Source organism: Chlorocebus sabaeus, chromosome 1 (assembly GCF_047675955.1).
Source record: "Chlorocebus sabaeus isolate Y175 chromosome 1, mChlSab1.0.hap1, whole genome shotgun sequence".
NCBI classification, from domain to species: domain Eukaryota; kingdom Metazoa; phylum Chordata; class Mammalia; order Primates; family Cercopithecidae; genus Chlorocebus; species Chlorocebus sabaeus.
Window position 1 is genome coordinate 72384578 of NC_132904.1, and position 18684 is coordinate 72403261.

At 38.2% G+C, this 18684-nt stretch overlaps 1 protein-coding gene across 3 annotated transcripts in view; it reads left to right on the forward strand.

The window, feature by feature from the left end:
* UVRAG (UV radiation resistance associated) overlaps nucleotides 1–18684 on the forward strand; it is a 318236-nt gene that overhangs the window by 66795 nt on the left and 232757 nt on the right. For all 3 annotated transcript variants that reach the window (XM_008020188.3, XM_038005456.2, XM_038005455.2), the window contains exon 5: nucleotides 5514–5588. In XM_008020188.3, coding sequence (XP_008018379.3) covers nucleotides 5514–5588 — 75 coding nt within the window. The remainder of the gene's footprint in view (nucleotides 1–5513; nucleotides 5589–18684) is intronic.

Here is an 18684-nt window from a genome sequence, read left to right on the forward strand (position 1 = left end):
TTATTGACATACCCAGCTGAGCTTATATCTAACCCGCCCTAATTTCAGAGAGTTGGCATTCAGGTATCTTCGTATAAAGTTAGTTATGCTTGAGTAACAGAGACCAAAAAAAAAAGGAAAGAAAAAACACTTTGGGAGGCCGAGGTGGGCGGATCATGAGGTCAGGAGATCGAGACTGCCCTGGCTAACACAGTGAAACCTCGTCTCTACTAAAAATGCAAAAAAATTAGCCAGGTGTGGTGGCAGGCACCTGTAGTCCCAGCTACTAGGGGGGCTGAGGCAGGAGAATGGTGTGAACCCGGGAGGCGGAGTTTGCAGTGAGCCGAGATTGCGCCACTGCACTCCAGCCTGGGCGACAGAGTGAGACACTGTCTCAAAACAAAAACAAAAACAAAAACAAAACATGTTTCTTAAAGCCAGATAGAAACTTAAGATCATTGTAGAAAGTCAAAACTTATCTATAAAATAGCTATAACAAGTAACATACTGCTAATAATAAGATTAGAGTTATAAAGTTTTGGAGGAACATGAGGCTAAGACGTTTTAGGATAATAGCCAGAATCAGTTAGGTTCATTGATAGAGCATATACTTTCTACCAGGCGTTGTTCTTTGTGTTAAGGATCCAGAGATTTGTAGGACAAGGTTCTTAGACCTGGTATACTGATGATTGATGAATACCTTCATAGAGAGCTGTGAGAGTGGTATGAGGAAGAGATATTTAGACCAGCTTGTATAGAATCAGGGGTTAATGACTTCTGAATAAAGTATTTTTTTTTAAGTTAGGTTTATTGAGGTACAATTTACATGTCATAAAATTCACCCTTTTGAAAGTGTGCAATTCATTAAATTTGAAAAATGGATAGAGTTGAGTAACCACTACCATAATAAATAAAGCTACTATGAACATTTAAATATAGGTCTTTGTGTTTCTTTTGGGTAAGTCTCCAGGAATGGAATTGATGGGTCTAATGGTAAATGTATGTTGAAATTTATAAGAAATTGCCAGTTTTCCAAAGTGACTGTAATATCCTGCATTCCCATCAGCAATGTATAATAGTTCTATTTGTTTCACATCTTTACTAGCACTTGTGATTGTAGTCTTTTTAATTTTAACCATTCTAATGGGTTTGAGGTGGTATCTCATTGTAGTTTTAATTTGAATTTTCCTAATGACAAAATTAAATTGAGCCTTGTAAGCAAAAAAAGTCTACTTGAGATCAGTCTCTCTCTCTCTCTCTCTCTCTCTGTGTGTGAAGTATTTGTTCAGATCTGTTGCTTATTTTTAATTAGGTTGTTTGAATTATTGAGTTGTAAAGTTCTTTATGTATTCTGGATATAAATCAGTCCTTTATAAGATATGTTTTTTCCAATACTTTCTACCAGTTTGTGACTTGTCTTTTCATTTTTTTAATGTTGGTAAAGTCCACTATGTCAGTTTTTGCTATTGTGTTGCGTGCTTTTTGTGTCTTATCTTTGCCTAACCCAAGGTCACAAATACTTTTTCCTTTTTTTTTTTGTAAGTTTTCTTCTAGAAGTTTTACAGTTTTCGGTTTTACATTTACATCAATGATCCATTTTGAATTTTATATGTAAAGTGTAAGGTTCATTGTTTTGCAAATGGATGAACAATTGTTCCTGTACTCCTTGTTGCAAAGGCAATTCTTTCTCCATTGAATTACCTTGTCATCTTTGTTGAAAGTCAGTAGTTGAGAATCATTTGTGTGGTTCTGTTTCTGGACGCTCTGTTCTGTTTCATTGATCTGTATTTCTGTCCTAATACCAACACCAAATTGTCTTGATTATTGTAGTTTTAAAATGTGTCTAGAATTCAGTCAGTGAGTTCTCCAACTTTGTTCTGTTTTCAAAAATTTTCTGGCTATTCGAGGTCTTTGGCCTTTCCATATGTACTTTAGAACAGTTTGTCAATTTCTATAAAAATCCTGTGATTTTGATAGATGTTGAATCTAAGATAATTTGGGGGAGAATTAACATCTTAATAGTATTGAGTCTTTCAGTCTATAGATATGATATGTCTCTCCATTTGTAAAAATTTTCTTTGGTTTCATGCATCAGTGTTTTGTAGTTTTCAGCATACAGATCTTGCACATATTTTGTTAGATTTGTACCTATAGATTTTTTGCTAATTTAAGTGGTATTTCTTTTTTAATATTTCTGTTTTCAATTTTTTTACTAGTATATGTAGAAATATGTATCTCTGTACTGAGCTTGTATTCTACACCCTTGTTAAACTCAAAAATGAAATCTGGTACTTCTTTTGGTAGATTTCGTTTGTAGATTGCTTACATGGGTCATGTATCATCCTAACTTTTGTGTTAGGGAAGAAATTCTTGTGCTTAGTTTTGGTGGTTAGAACTTTGTATTAGTAACAACAGCAATTGTTAGTGTTTGGGTATCTTTTTACATACATACAATGACCTGGAGCTTTTTGAAGATCATGTGAGCAAGTATTGTTCTCTTCCTCAGTATTTAAGAAAACAAGCTCAGAAAGATTAAGTGATTTGCCAAAGATCACACAGTGTTTGGTGGATTTAGGCCATTAGTTGTTTCATTGCTCAGACTGTATATATTACTCATTTCACTAATCTTAGCAGCTGTCTTAAAAAGTATGCTGTTTTTCATAAGATATCAAAATATGAGGTTATGGTTAAGTGCTAAGTTCTATAATTTCCATATTAGGATTCTAACACAATTATTGTTAGGCCATTAACTTATAATTGATAAGTAAAGTACACATTACACTTATTAGCATAATTTAACAGTTCTGAAATGTACACAGTAGTGTGCAACATGATATCGCCAGTTTTGTTAAGCATGTTTGTTAGGAACAAAGGGATCTTTCTGAACTTTATGGTTGCCTGATTCGTAATACATTATTAGATTTTTTAATCAATGATTTTTACCTCTAATTTCCAAAAATACTTTCACATCTCATTATCTCATTTTGTTTTTATGACCCTCGTGCAAGATGGGGCAGGAAGTGTTTTCTGGTGTTTGACTGATGAAGGAATTAAAGTATACACCATTAACATTGCTAAACTACTATATGTTGGGTAGGGTGCAGGGTATCAGGGCTGTAAAAGAAGTCAGAGTTCATTTCTCTGACGAGCTCCTTATGAAACAGAGTTGGAATTAGAACTCAGGTTACTTACTTTTTATCCCCATATCTATTTAAGTACTAGTACTATATTGTTTCTTATTTTTCGACAAACTATTTTAATGCCCGTCTTCATGAAGTTTACACTTTGAGAACTTCACCTTCATGTTAGATTTGTTTCTCCCCATACTCTCCCCATCCCTTTCTTTGTGTATTTTTATTTTCTTCTAATTTTCTTTGTGGACAATTTGGACAGTTTAGAAAAACACAGTAAAGAGAAGAAAAAATTACACATAATTCTTCTGCCCAGCTGTAACCATTGTTAACATTTTGGTGAATATAATTTTAATCTTTTTTTCCCCAGGTATATATGTGTAAAAATGTTTTATGTTTATAAAATTTCAGGATCCTTCTAATCTTGAGACTGCTTCCATAATGTTTTCTCTTTTCTAAGATGAAAAACTCCTTGAGATTGATTTACAGTTTTTATTTTAAGTTTATGATTGTAGACTCATCTTTTGGTATTGTATTCAGTTCAGTAAATGATGTGGATAAACAGGGAGTATGTGATTGATTTTGCTTTCGTGATAGAGGTGGGAGATACGGAAGTCAGGGAAGTGTTCACAGGAATGTTCTGCTGCTGGCTTTGACTGTTTTCCATCTCTAGGTAGAGAAAGGAGAGATTCTGTTCTGGTAGTCCTTCTTGTCTTTCCCCCACTTGAACTTTCACTTAAAACCTTCAGGGCAGAAGAATTTTATTTAATTGTTTTGCCACAACTCTTTCTGATGAATTAACTAAATCTATTTATATATTTCATAGTTGGACACTTTAAACTACTTCGAGTTATTTTTTTTTAATCTGAGTTCCTTAATTTTTTTTTTTTTTTTTTTGAGCCGGAGTCTCGCTCTGTCGCCCAGGCTGGAGTGCAGTGGTGCGATCTCGGCTCACTGCAACCTCCGCCTTCCAGGTTCAAACAATTCTGCCTCACTCAGCCTCCCTAGTAGCTGGAATAACACATGTGCACTGCCACGCCCAGCTAATTTCTTTTTCTTTTTTTTTTTTTTTGAGACAAGGACTTGCTTGGTCGTCCAGGCTGGAGTGCAGTGGCGCGATCTTGGCTCACTGCAAGCTCCGCCTCCTGAGTTCACGCAATTCTCCTGCCTCAGCCTGCCGAGTATCTGGGACTACAGACGCCCGCCACCACGTCCGGCTAATTTTTTGTATTTTTAGTAGAGACGGGGTTTCACCGCGTTAACCAGGATGATCTCCAGCTCCTGACCTCGTGGTCCGCCCACCTTGGCCTCCCAAAGTGCTGGGATTACAGGTGTGAACCAGCTCACCTGGCCCCAAGTTTTGTATTTTTAGTAGAAACATGGTTTCGCCATGTTGGCCAGACTGGTCTCATTTCTGACCTCAAGTGATCCGCCCGCCTACCCCCTGCAAAGTGCTGGGATTACAGGCATGAGTCACCGGAGCCTGGCCTCAGTTCCTTAATTTTTAAAGTTTTATTCCTTCCACCTTTTAAATGAAGTTTAATTTGGGATGCACTGACTGAAGCTCACCTCGTCTGAAATAGAGTGGTTTGCAGACAATAATAAAAGAGAGTGGTTTAGGGATTGGATGCTATTGCCTTTTAAAAAATTGTCTTTTTGAAAATAGAATATATTAATCTTTTATGTTTGTTCTGGGGCTTCATTTTTTTTCTTCTTTTTAAGATGAGGTTGTGCTCCCTCACCCATGCTGGAATGCGGTGGTATGATCATGGCTCACTGAAGCCTTGACCGCCCAGGCTCCAGCAGTCTTCCCACCTCAGCCTCCCGAGTAGCTGGGACCACAGGCGTGCACCATCACGCCCGGCTAATATTTTTTATTGTTATTGTTATTTGTAGAGAAGAGGTCTCGCTATGTTGCCCAGGCTGGTCTTGAACTCCTGAGCTTAAGCTATCTATCTACCCATCTCTGCCTCCCAAAGTGCTGGGAATATAGACGTGAGCTACGGTGCCAGGCCTAGGCTTCATATTTTAAAAATTACTTTTAGACTTAATGAATTGTGTTTTCTTTGGTTTCAGATAGTGTAGAATATGCCTCTGAATGCCCTCTTGTTCAGGAATAGCCATTCTGTAACAACCTCAGGAAATGTTTGTGAAAGATATGTGAGTGATGGTGCCTGTGATGGCATGTGATAGTTTTGCAAGGTCTTTGACTAAAGCAGGAAATGCTGAATTGATCTCCTGGTCTTTTGAATAGTGATTGGTTTTCTGCTAGTATGTTTAGATGTAGTCAGCCTGTTTCTCTGTATTGAAGTAGATCCTGTTATAACTGTCATTCTCTAGTTATATTAAAACATGATTGGAATAAAAATAACGAATACTGACTGTATTTTTCTCCTCTCTTAGATTCATGCCCGTAACCAAAATGAAATAATTTTTGGGCTGAATGATGGCTACTATGGTGCTCCATTTGAACATAAGGTAAGAGGATCCTTCTGATGTTATGAATTTTGTTCAGTGCAGGTGTGCCTTGCAGGTGTACAGGGTAGATATAATCCTGAAAAGCTCTGTGTAAATAGAATCATGCTTTAAATTTGTTGCTTAGTGTGGCTTAAGGTGAATCTTTTTAATGTGAAAACTCATTCTGTAAGGCACGTAACCATCCAGTCCATCTATTCTAAATCCAGATTATATTAATTTTTCTAAAGGAAATCTGGAACTAGCTGTTTTCTCTTATTCTACATAATTCTTTGGGGGTTAAGAAAGGATGGCGAATTTTGATTAAATGCAATACAATTTTATTAAATGTTTCAGATCTCTCATAACTTTCAATACATTTAAGAAACTATGAATCAGCTTGTTTTATAGTCAGCATTATCTCTACATCTAAAAGTTATTAGAGAAAGGAAAAGGAAGTGAATTCATATTTGCCAAGTACCTACTATCTATGGTACTGTGCCAGCTGATTCTTGTCCTTTTCCCCAGTTAATACTAGCCAAAACCAATGTGGTATGTTTTGTCCTTTCCGTTTTATAGTTAAGGAAAAAGGTTGTTTGAGATGAACTTCATAGGTTCATCCATCTAGCTTAGCTGAAATTTCAGGCTGCCTGCCTCTAAAGCCTGTGCTTTTTCTATTCTACTATGGTGTTTTACTTAGCAACCCTGTGCATTATTTGCTCTTAGTGATCATGTTGCTTCATAGCTCTTGGTTGTCTGAAATGCTGTTGCTTAGAGTACTTCATTTTTTCAACAACATTTTGTTGAGTGCCTGCTGTATGTCAGCCACTGTACTGTACTCCCAGTGCTAAGAACACAGTGGTGAGCAAATGGATAATTTCCTGCTGTTGTGGAGTATATGGAGGAGGCAAACACTGATACAGTAATCTAACAGATAAACATGTAAACACAAATGGTGGTAAATGCTATATAAGCATATAAGAAGGGCCTAACCTATTCTAAGAGCTCAAGAAAGGTCTTCTTGGGGACTTGACTTTTAAAGCTACACTCCAGATGATGAATAGAAGTGAACTGTGTAAAGGGAGTAGGGGCTGAATAGAGAGAATATTTCAGGCAGTGGAGGTTAATGTGTTGGAAGACGATGAAATAGAAGGGAACATGGTGAGTTTTAGGGACTAAAGGAAGGTCAGAGCAATGAGGAGAGAGTGATACCCGATGGGGCGGGAGAGCTAGGCAGGGACCACAGCACGCAGAACTTTTAAAGGATTTTACCCTAAGAACAGGGTCTGTGTGAAAGGATTTTTAGCACAGCAGTGATATTATCAGATTTGCGTTTCAATAATTTCATTCTGGCTGCAGTAGAGACTGATTGTAGAAGAGGCAAGAATATTTGTGGGAGATCAGTAAGGAGGATCTTACAGTGTATCAGATAAGAGATGTGATACTTTGAAACAGGATGGCAGCAGAATAGAGAGAAGATAGATTTAAGAAAGTTTTAGTAGATAAAATCATTAGGACTTGCTGATAATTTGAATTTAAGGCATAAGAAAAAGGAGGTGTCATGGATGACTTTTGGGTTTCTGGCTTAGATGAAGTAACTGGATGGAAAAAGGTGTCAGGCACTGAGAAAACTAAGAGACACTGGAGGAAAACCAGGTTTGGTGGAGGCAGATTGTGAGTTGATATTTGATCCTGTGGAGTTTGAGATGCCTTTGAGACATCCATGTGTAGATGGAAGTAGGCATTTGGATATATGAGTCTGAAATTCAGAGGAGAGGATTAGGTTAGAAATACTTATGTGGGGCCAATGACAAATAGTCATTGAAGTCGTGAGTGGGGATAAGATGGGCTAGGAACAGGCAGTACTGTAGGAAGAAAGGGGGCTAGGTGCCCAAGCCTGGAAGACCTCCAGCTTTTAAACGCCACATAGACAAGGGGGCACCAGAAAAGATGACTGAGAAGAAGTGGTCCAAGGTAAAGAGAGCAAAGTTTTGTGTAGAATCTCAAAGTCCAAAGAAAGAAAGGGTTTTTTGTTGTTGTTGTTGTTGTTGTTATTGTTTGTCTTTTTGCTTGTTTTTTAAGAGGAGAGAGTGATCAAATAGGAGGACCAAAAATTGCCCACTGGATTTACCAAAATGGAAGTTATTCAGGTGACTTCTTCAAATTCAGTTCAAACTCTGATAGACATTTTTCTTTATTTCAAAGCTCTCCTCTTCTAATCATCAACATGCTATGTATACCTTTGACATAGGATATACCACTTTGCAACTAGGCTTGTCTTTCTTCTTTTCTAGCCTGTAAGCTTTTGAAGGACAGATTTCTATAAATAATATTGAATTCCCAGCATCTCCCACAGTTCTTGGGGTATGCAGTTTGCTTAGTAAAAGTGTTTGTGATTTAATGAAATAATTATGGGACTGCTACTGCTGCTGTTCATAATATCTCATGTACAGGGTTAACTGTTCTAATACTGTTGCAGCATTAAGTTCCTCCTGCTACTGGTATAACTCACCTTTTAGGACAATATCTGGCACATATAATAATAATATTAATAGCTAAAATGTATTGAGCATCACTGTATGTCAAACACTGTAAGAGCTTTATATCTATTATTGTATTTAATCCCCCAAGAACCTTATAGCCAAATCCTCAGAGCTGTTGAAGATTTGAGTAAGCCAATAACTAATACCCCTTTCTTCTCCTGAGTTTGGAGCAAGTTCAGAAATAGGTTATAATCCCAGTGGATTTTGGGAGGCTGAGCTGGGAGGATCACTTGAGCTCAGAAGTTCAAGACCACTCTGGGCAACATAGCGAGACCTCGTCTGTACTAAAATTCAAACAAAAAATTAGTCAGGTGTGGTGACATGTGTCTGTAGTCCTAGCAACTTGAGGGGCTGAGGCGGGAGGATTGCTTGAGACCAGGATGTTGGTGGTGCAGTGAGCCCTGATGGTGCCACCGCACTCCAGCCTGGGCCACAGACGAGACCCTGTCTCGGCGGCAGGGGCGCGGGAAGGATAGGTGATAGATAAATGGAGATCAGAACATTGGCTTTATTGTTAATAAAACTGATGGACAAATGTGGTTTAAAGTCTGTGACTGACAGTTTGCTATGACTAAAAGTGCTTGTCGATTCCTTCTATATACTTCTTCCTGGACTGAACCTCCCTCACAAAATAACGAAACAAATGAAACCAAAGTCTTCCTCTTATAGGAACAAAGCCTGAGCCTCCAAGCCAGAAGCGAAGTTTGTATGCATGGTTAGATAGGTTGTTTCTGATTGCAGATAACCTAGAAAGAATTAAGCCAGTCACACATAGGTCCATCTCTGAAGCCCAGCTGTCAGATCAGTCATCTGCTGGTCCTGGAGAGGAGTGAGTGGAGGACAAAGAGAAGCTGCAATTGCTCTTTTCGTGACCTTTTCTCCTGAGAAATGGAGTGGGGCATTTGTCTCCTGTGTAGGAACATGGGACTGCAGAGTAAGTGTTTCCCTCTAACAGGAATAATAGCTAGTATTTAGTGAGCACTTCTGTGCTGGCACTATTCTAAACACTTTACACATTTTACCTTATTTAAACCTCACACTTGGCCTTTCATAGAAGAGGACACTGGTACAGAGAACTTAAGTAACCGTCCCCAAATTACACAGCTCCCTAAGTAGCAGAGCTGCGATTCAAAAGCAGATGGTCAGTACATGCTTATTGAATATATGATCGTAATAAGTGGTGTACTTTCCCCTATTGTCCTTCAGTTAGTGAGCTTTGTTAATGGGTAAGTTCAGCAGATCTTGGCCCCCTTTACCAGCTTTCAAATGAACACCTGACATGTAGACTGAACCTTAAAAAACCTTTTTTGCCTTTTTTAACAAAGCTGCAAGCAGAGTTTCCAGTCAAGGTGACATTGTAAGTGTACACTTTGAGACCTTCCTCAGCACCAAACAAAAAGCAAGGATTGATGAAATCAGAGAAATGTAAAAGAAATATTCCTGGCCGGGTGTGGTGTCTCACACCTGTAATCTCAGCACTTTGGGAGGCCGAGACAGGTGGATCACAAGGTCAGGCATTCACGACTATCCTGGCCAACATGGCAAAACCCCATCTCTACTGAAAACACAAAAATTAGCCAGGCATGGTGGCGGGTACCTGTAATCCCAGCTACTGTGAGGCTGAGGCAGGAGAATTGCTTGAACCCAGGAGGTGGAGGTTGCAGTGAGCCGAGATCATGCCACTGCACTGCACTCCAGCCTGGGTAACAGAGGAAGACTCCATCTCAAAAAAAAAAAAAAAAAAAAAAAAAAAAAGAAGTATTTCTTCCTAAAACAAACAAGAAACCAAGGCAATAAACATCTCCTGAACAGAAATGTAATAGAAACACAAAGAAGTGGGAAGAAGCAGAAGACTCGGGCCTTCTGGCCGTCCTGCCCAGAAGTAGACAGAAAGATGGGCTTCTCAGGGCAAAATGAGCACAAAAAGCTGAGTGGGGCTCTCCCTATTACAAAAGGGGCCAAGAAAAGACAGCTTAGAGAAACTGCAGAACTTTAAGAATAATACTAAAAGGGGAAATTTGAAAAGCTACCAGCAAGAAAGGAAATACTATTACTTACGAATTAGGCTGATGGCAGACTTCTCATCAACAACAGTAGATGCCAGAAGAAATATGTCTTCAATGCGCTATTAATTATTAATTCCGTTTCTAGTAAACTTTTAGTCAAGAGCGAGGGTAATTTGAGACCAGCTAGGGCAACATAATGAAATACTATCTCTATAAAATTAAAAAAAAAAAAATTAGCCAGGCGTGGTACATGCCTATAGTCTGAGCTTCTTGGGAGGCTGAGGTGGAAGGATTGTTTGAGCCAGGAATTCAAGGCTGCAGTGAGCTATGATCGCACCACTGCACTCTAGCCTATGTGACAGAAAAAAAAAAAAGTGAGGGTGAGAGAGAGAACATTTTATTGATTGATTGAGACAGAGTCTCACTCTGTTGCCCAGTCCCACCTCGGAGTAGCAGGGATTATAGGTGTGAACCACTGCACCTGGCAGGGATAGTTTTAAATGCATAAAGATTGAGAGTTTACTTCCCACAGACCCTTTACCCATGCTGAATGATGCAAATAGAAAATGATACCAAATGGAGCATGTAGTATGTAAGAAAACAGCAAGGGGTATACAAATGGTTAAAACATTAGTGAATTTAATTTCTGACTGTAAGCTAACAAACAAAAATAAATATCTGATAAGCCTATGTGCTTTAAGGTGAAACAAACCAGGCCATTGTTATTCAAAATGTGTAGTCTGGACCAGTGCTCGTCTAGGAACTGTCTGTCACAATCTGTGGTGAACAACGTGGAAAAAGTAAGGGTAAAAGTTTCAGAACTTCTATAGCAATATGATGTTATTGTGACTCTTCATTGTGTTTTACGAAAGTATCAGTTCACAATGGAATGAACAACAACAACAACAAATCCAGCCAACTGGTCCTACCCCACAGAGAGTGAAAAGCATTGCCCTAGACAACAGTAATGAGAGTGGGTGTTGAAAGGGTTAAGACTCACTGACGTCACTGATTTGTTTGGGAGGAGGATAAAGATAGTAACCAGCTTTAGAATTTGCTAGAAAAAACTGTGGTCAAGTGTACATGTTAAAAATTTAAGGATACCTAGTAAAGGCTAAAATCAGAGGGCTGGGTGTGGTGGCTCACCCCTGTAATCCCAGCACTTTGGTCTCAAACTCCTGATCCCAAGTGATCTGTCCGCCTTAGCCTCCCAAAGTGTGGGGATTACAGCCGTGAGGCACCGTGCCCAGACCGTATAATCCTAGCACTTTGAGAAGCTGAGGTGGGAGGATTGTTTGAAGCCAGGAGTTTGAGACCAACCTGGGCAACAAAGAGAGACTCCCGTCTCTACCAAAAAAAAAAAAAAAAGGATGGAAAGCAGAGATTATAAATTTCTAATTGCAGAGGAAAAAAGAGAATAGAAAGTATAGAAAGCTTTGTCAACTTGGTAGGAAACAAAAAAGGAAACAAAAGGTAAAAAGAAACATGTAGTGTGGGGGTAACATTAAGTCCAAATACATTTGTAATCACAATAATTATAAATGGATGTCATATAGGTTTGAAGTATTTCGTTTAAAACTTTAAAAATGCTAAAGCAACAAGGCTTTGAGAACAGGATTGAATTTTAAGAGTGAGTATTTTATACAGAGGAAGAAAAGTTATTCTTAGGAAGCAATGACAGAGCACTTTTTTTTTTTTTTTTTTTTGAGCCATTCTCCTGCCTCAGCCTCCCCAGTAGCTGGGACTACAGGCGCCTGCCACCTCGCCCAGCTAGTGTTTTTTTTTTTTTTTGGTATTTTTTAATAGAGACGGGGTTTCACCGTGTTAGCCAGGATGGTCTCGATCTCCTGACCTCGTGATCCGCCTGTCTCGGCCTCCCAAAGTGCTGGGATTACAGGCTTGAGCCACTGCGCCCGGCCCAGAGCACATTTTAAAGCAGCTTTCAGTAATGCCTAAAATTTTTGTTGACCGGTTCTTTGGCATTCTTCTTTTTTACATTAGCTGTGGCCAGAAACAGTTTTATTATTATTGCTGCCGATTATGTTGATGCTAATACTCCCTCTGCCTATATTCTCTTCATATGTCTTCAACCACTATGGATCTAAAAGCTGAAATTACTTATCTGTTCATAACTTTTCCCTCTTTATTTATCCGCTTCTCCCAAAGGCTTTACATCTTTCTGTTGAGTTTTTAGGAACCAAAATCTCTTAACTATAGAATAGAATGGCTAAGTAGTTCATTTTCACTTCCAGAAGTGTGTTGGACACTACTTAATATACTGAAAAATTGTTCACTAAACACTGAATTTTAATCCTTTGTTCAGTTTATTCTGGCATTATTAGGGAGTGAGACATTCTTGTTCATTGTAATAGCAAAATGGTCTTTATTTGGCATCCAAATGTGGCAGTCTTTTTTTTTTTTTTTAAAAGGAAAAAAAAAATAGAGATGAGGTCTCACTGTGTTGCCCAGGATGGTCTGGAACTGCTGGGCTTAAATGATCCTCCTACCGTGGCCTCCCAAAGTGTTGGGATTACAGGCGTGAGCCACCATACCTGGCCAGATACTGCAATCTTAAGTATTTAATAGCAATTCAGACAAAAGATAAGTTGAATAAGTGATGGTACAGATTTTTATATTGGTTGTAAAAGTGATTCATGATTTTTTTTTTCCTGATAAAAAATATCAAGCACCTACAATAAGCCTATTATTAAACTAGGTACTGTGGGATACAAAAGTATAAGACGTGGATTCACAAATTTATTTTCTTTGTTGAGGAGGTAAGACAGCATATATTCCAGAAGACATCCAGTTTACAAATGAGTTTAGTTTGAACAATTGTTTTTGGTGTCATTTGTTTGCATCTTGCAAATAATGCAGGTGAGTTATAGCAGAACCTTAAATAATTTGAAGAGCACTTCAGGAAGAGGTTTTAATGTTGGTGACTATTGGGAAGCAAAGAGGAGCTTTGTTATACCTTGAAATTGTGGATGGAGGTTGGTGAATAAGGCTGAGTGACCTGTAGAGATTTCTACATGGGTTTTCTAGGTGGGTTTAACTGCTATGATGGTGATTAGGGGAGGATGAGAAATAAAAGGTTGTTGAGCTATTAAGCTGGAAATCTTTCAGATCCCCATTCAGGATTTTGTCTTTAATGTATACAGGTAAGATTATCTTTGCCTGAATTTCCTTTTGGTGACCACTCTTCTTTTGTGGGACTGCTGATAGCTACTTTTTATGAATGCACAGTCCTAGCCATTAGGAATATGGCTATTGGAGTCAGATTGATGTAAGTTTAATTATAGGCACTCTTGGCAACTACTACTCCAGTAAATGGAAACTTCTACTCACTAGGCTGTAAATCCTATGATAAGAGGAATTACATCTCTAATACTTACCATTGTATTAACACTGTATCTCTAGCACAGTGCCTGGTATATAGTAGGCTCTCAATAAAAATTTGTTAGTGAATGAAGGTGAATGCTTGCGTGTTTAGGGCTATCAGGCTATCATAGCAATAACTGAGAATAAAAATCTTGAGTAGATGATGTTTGTTCCACCCTGGGTTACCCTCCAGCCTCAACTTTTGGTATTTGTTTTTATGTAACTCATAATGGCACAATTACTCCAACTCTTGTGCTATTGATAAGGTGCAAAAGCATTAGACCAGTTGTTATAACACTGGAGTGAAATTACTTATAGACAAATCTCTGACAATTAAAGAGCTATGAAGAAAAGTATATAGATATATAGAGATATAAGTAAGAATTTCATTTTCTGATTAGAAGCTATAGCAGTAATATCTTTACAGTCCAGTAGATGGCAATACTTTCTCATTTTAATGGAAAAAATTAGAGTAGGCATAGAATCCAAGTCAAAAGGAGCAAATCTTTGTGAATGAAAGAAGCTCAGGATATTGAAATAGCAATCTGGTGATGAATTTCACAAAAATAACCATATAACTTGATTGTCTCAAGTACATAGGCTGAGATTGAAGATTTAGGTATAACAAGTTTCAGGATGTGTTTTGAAAGCCTGCACAAATGAAAACTCCTTATTTTATATTTTTCAATTTGTTCTGGTACTGTGCTCCTTGAGCAAATCAATGAACTTCTCTTAGTTTTAGGTTCCTCATCTCAAAAGTAAGAAAATCCTAATTAGCTGGATAACACCGCAGGGAATATTAGTTATCTAGCCCAACACTCTTATTTTGTAGATGGAAAAACTGATGTTCAGGGGACTTAAGATTTCTTGAACTTGACATGGCAAGTTAGCTCCATACTACAAATGATAACTTAGACATAGCTATAATTTATTTTATTTATTATTACTTTTGAGATGGAATCTCATTCTGTCACCCAGGCTGGAGTGCAGTGGCATGATCTTGGCTCACTGCAACCTCTGCCTCCCAGGTTCAATCGATTATCCTGCTTCAGCCTCCTGAGTAGCTGGGATTATAGGCAACCGCCACCACACCCAGCTAATTTTTGTATTTTTAGTAGAGATGGGGTTTCACCATATTGGCCAGGCTGGTCTCGAACTCCTGAGCTCAAGTGATCTACCCACCTCGGCCTCCCAGAGTGCTGGGATTACAGGCATGAGCCACCAGCTGCTATAATTTATTCATCTCTATATATCTCTAAACTTACCTTCATAGCTCTTTAATCTTTAGAGATTTGTCTATAAGTAATTTCACTCCAGGCTTATAACAACCTTAGAGGAAGGTAGGGCCAATTTATCATGATTTGCTTAAAAGAAATTGAGTCACAGAGGGGCAAAGTGACTTCCTTTCACTCCTTGACTTAGTCATTTCCATACAATGAATTGCCACTTTCTCTTTGCTCCTGAAGCCCTTTTGACATACCTGTGTTAGTAGCTGTTGAGTTTATTATAATTTTTTGAATTGTATATCTGTCTCTCTTTCTAGAAGGTACAAACTGTATCTTAACTTTGTATCTGTAATACCAGGCTCAGTAGCAGGCATCTAATAGGTATATAGTAAGTACTTATGGAATAAAAATGAATGGCCAAGATACTAGGATGGAGTTGTGGCAGAACCTGGATCAGAACAGCTCTCTCCCTCTTTATAGACATGCACTTTCTTCATTATGCTGTATCACCTGTGAAGAGGTGATGTGATAGAAGATTTTCATCATTTAATTCTTGTTTCAGGTTTCTTCCATCATTTAATTTCACTCTGATTATATACTGTTAGCGATATCTCCTTTAACTTATAGCATCTTAGGTGGACAAGTAGTAGTATTTTCATTTTCAGGATAAAGATGCTGAAACCCAGAGAAGTTAAGAGATTTCCATGTAGTTAACTTTGTAGAACTGAGAAATTAAATAGATGATTATTTTCTCTTGCTAGTCATTCTAATGGATACTAATTTGTTTCCAAAGCACATCCCACACAGTATGCAAGCAGAACATCATTCAGAAATAGGGATTAAGTGTCCCAAGTAAAGCCAATATTTTAATAACAGGGACCTGGATATGGTATATTTCTGTCCGGGTCTTTTAGTACATTATCAAGCAAAAGTTGGAAAACCATTTAAAAAGTCCATTCCTATGCATATTCTGTTTAGTTTTCCTTTCTCCTGCCTTACAAAATAGAAGAAACGAAGACTGGGAAAATCCTCAGGGGCTGTTGATAATAGCCGCTTGCTTTATTATAAAACATCTAGAGATCTGAGCCCAGATTAAATCCAGGGTAAAATTTTATTTCTGAACTATTTGAGCTGGTGTGATTGTGTACTAACAGTATTATACTAGGTAGGTATAGAGTTTTTATTTGTTTTATTTTAAAATATTTTTCCCATTTCTCTTCTCAGGAATACAGAGCTTTAAAAAAACTACCATTGCCAGTTTTCGTTTACTGAGTGCCTGCTATGAGACACTATATCAGATAGGTTACATATTTTTATTTAATCTGTGTGTAACAGACCCATGAGGTAGTTCTCCTCGTTTTATGAGTGAAGTACCTTAGAAGAAAGCATTAAACTACTGACCCAAGCAAGATGGCATAGGTGGTGAAGAGCAGATCCATGATTCGAGCCCAGGTCTGATTCATTTGAAGGCTTGTTTTCTTAACCACTATGCTGCATGGCATCTCCACATTTCTTCCCACTTCATGTAGCATACAAAGTCTCCGCCTTCACATTAACCAACACAAAGCATAACCAGTTGTGCATTGTGGGAATCAAATGAGAGAATACACATGTAAACACTTTGAACAGTATCTCAGTGCTTTATTCTGCAGACTTTGGGCATTTATTATTGTAGAGTGGGCATGCAGTGCCCATGCGACCATCAACCCACTGAAGTCCACAAAAGTTCCACACATTAGTCACTGTATTTGGCTTCCCTCTAAGTCTTTTTTCCCCCTTTTCTCTTGGATCGAATTAGCTTTTGACAGATGTTTGGAAAATCATCTTATCCTGTAATTCATATTTATAAACCCTGCTGCTGCAGTGTGGTCCCATTCTCTCTCTTCATTGAAGCCAGAGAATAATCTGGGAAAATGCCACGTTTCCTGTTATGAATTTGGAAGATCTTGTCTTCTTAGCATACTTTTTGAGCTTTTGAGAACTTTTAATACTCTAAAATTCAAAGCCACGTATGGTTCTTCATATAGATGTTTTAGATTCTTGAGACGTAAACAGAAACAGAGCTCGGCTTGTTCTCACCAGGGGATTCAGAGAGTTTAAAATTTTGTTTTGTTTAATATTTTGAAAACTTGTTTTCACCATTCTTGTTTAGATTTGTGTAGAGGGCATTTTTGAGCCCCCTCACCCCATCCTATAAGTCAGTTTCTGTTTCAACTGTTGTACAAAGCTGAGAATCTTCTCTCACTCTCTTTTTTTCTCTCTCCATGAATGCTCGTTAACATACTGTCACTGTTGCCTTCTCTGTCTTCTCTCTGCTTTCACGGTTGTAGTAATTTGGGCATACATCCTTTCTTCCTATTAAGACGTATGCTCATTTAGGGCTGAGGTTATGCCTTACTCAGTTTTAAAGTCTCAGACTTTGCTTACCGAATATTTTTCCATGAGTGAATGAAGTCTACTAGGATCACGTTGTTCCCATCTCTATTTTAAGGTAGACTTTTTGCTTAAGGGACAGCTACTTTAGCAGGGTTACTTTCAGTCCTCATGTCATGGAGGAGCATTGAAGGCACTTAGTCCACTTCATACTTGGAGTGTGTGCCTGTGATTGTGATTATTTTCTGAGTATATTTGAAGTATGAACAAAAACATCTTCATCTCTGTTGATCTAAATTTAAAATCATTAATTTTAGTTTCAGGATCTGTACATCTTTGCTTAATGATACTATTCTTATTTCTCAGTGCTTCTCACTGTTTTAAAGGAGAGGAAAAACATTCTCTGTTGTCTCAAACATTGGGCCAAATCTGAGGGGATGTACTCATTCAGCTCAGGTTAATTGTCTAAGAAGAGGTCTCACCTTTCTTCCTTAACTACTCAGCATCTGGGTTTCATCAGATCTCAGAGCCAGGGGTGTCTAAGGCTTGATGATGCTTAACAGAGAGACGTGCACAGTTTTATTTGGCTTAAACTTGGCTGACACCTAAAAGTGTTATTAATGTCCAAATGAACGTATACACCTAGGAACACAGGCTGTCTATTGATTCATTAGGTAGCTGTAGTCATACAAACAAATACTGTATTTTAAAAAAGTATACTCATTGCATCTGAAAATGTGCTCAAGTAGTAGGATGAGCCATTGTTTTTTTTTTTCCTTGCCCATCAAGATTTCTTATTTTACCTAGGTCAAGTAGAAAAAGACTATTTTCAAAGCTCACTTATGGTTTTATGCATAAATATAGAACACTGGCAAGTCCTGCTGGGAAGAGCTTTCCTCCCAGATATACACCTCCAGTTTAGATTTTCATGTATCTGGACATGTGTCAAATTTGCCTGGATGTGTCAGGTATACATGTGCTCTCCATAGCCCAAACTGAGCTCATTTCCCTTCCCCTCTCACAATACTTCCTGCTGTGTTTCTTAGTGAAGTGAATGGTTCCACAGTCCACCTACTTTCTCAAGTCAGAACATAGAGTTGTCCTCAGTCCCTTCTTCTGTGTTTCAATCACTACTGATGGTGGCTGCTACTTTTTTCCTGGTTCTTGACATTATAGTCAGATTTATTTTTCTAAAATGCTCATGATGTTCTTCCTTTATTCAAATCTTGTCAGCAGTGTTTGCCCTCAATTAGTGAATTACGAGGTCTTGCTATTCCTTATTTCTAAACACTTCATCCTTAACACTTTCTTAGGCTAAGATTTGTTCACGTCCGTTTTAGGTTTTAGCTAAGGCTCCATTTCCATAGGAAGGTTTTTCTTTGATGTACCTCTTAAGTCCAGTGTGGACAGATCCCTTTTATATGCTTCCGTAGCACCTGGTATTACATTTCCCTCGTCACTGACCCTTATCCTATTATATTCTGATTGCCTATTTGCTTACCTCTCTTACCTGCTACACTGTAAACTGTGCAAGGGCAGGGACAGTGTCTGTTTTCACCTGTTGATCCCTAGTACTTAGCACTGTGTCTGG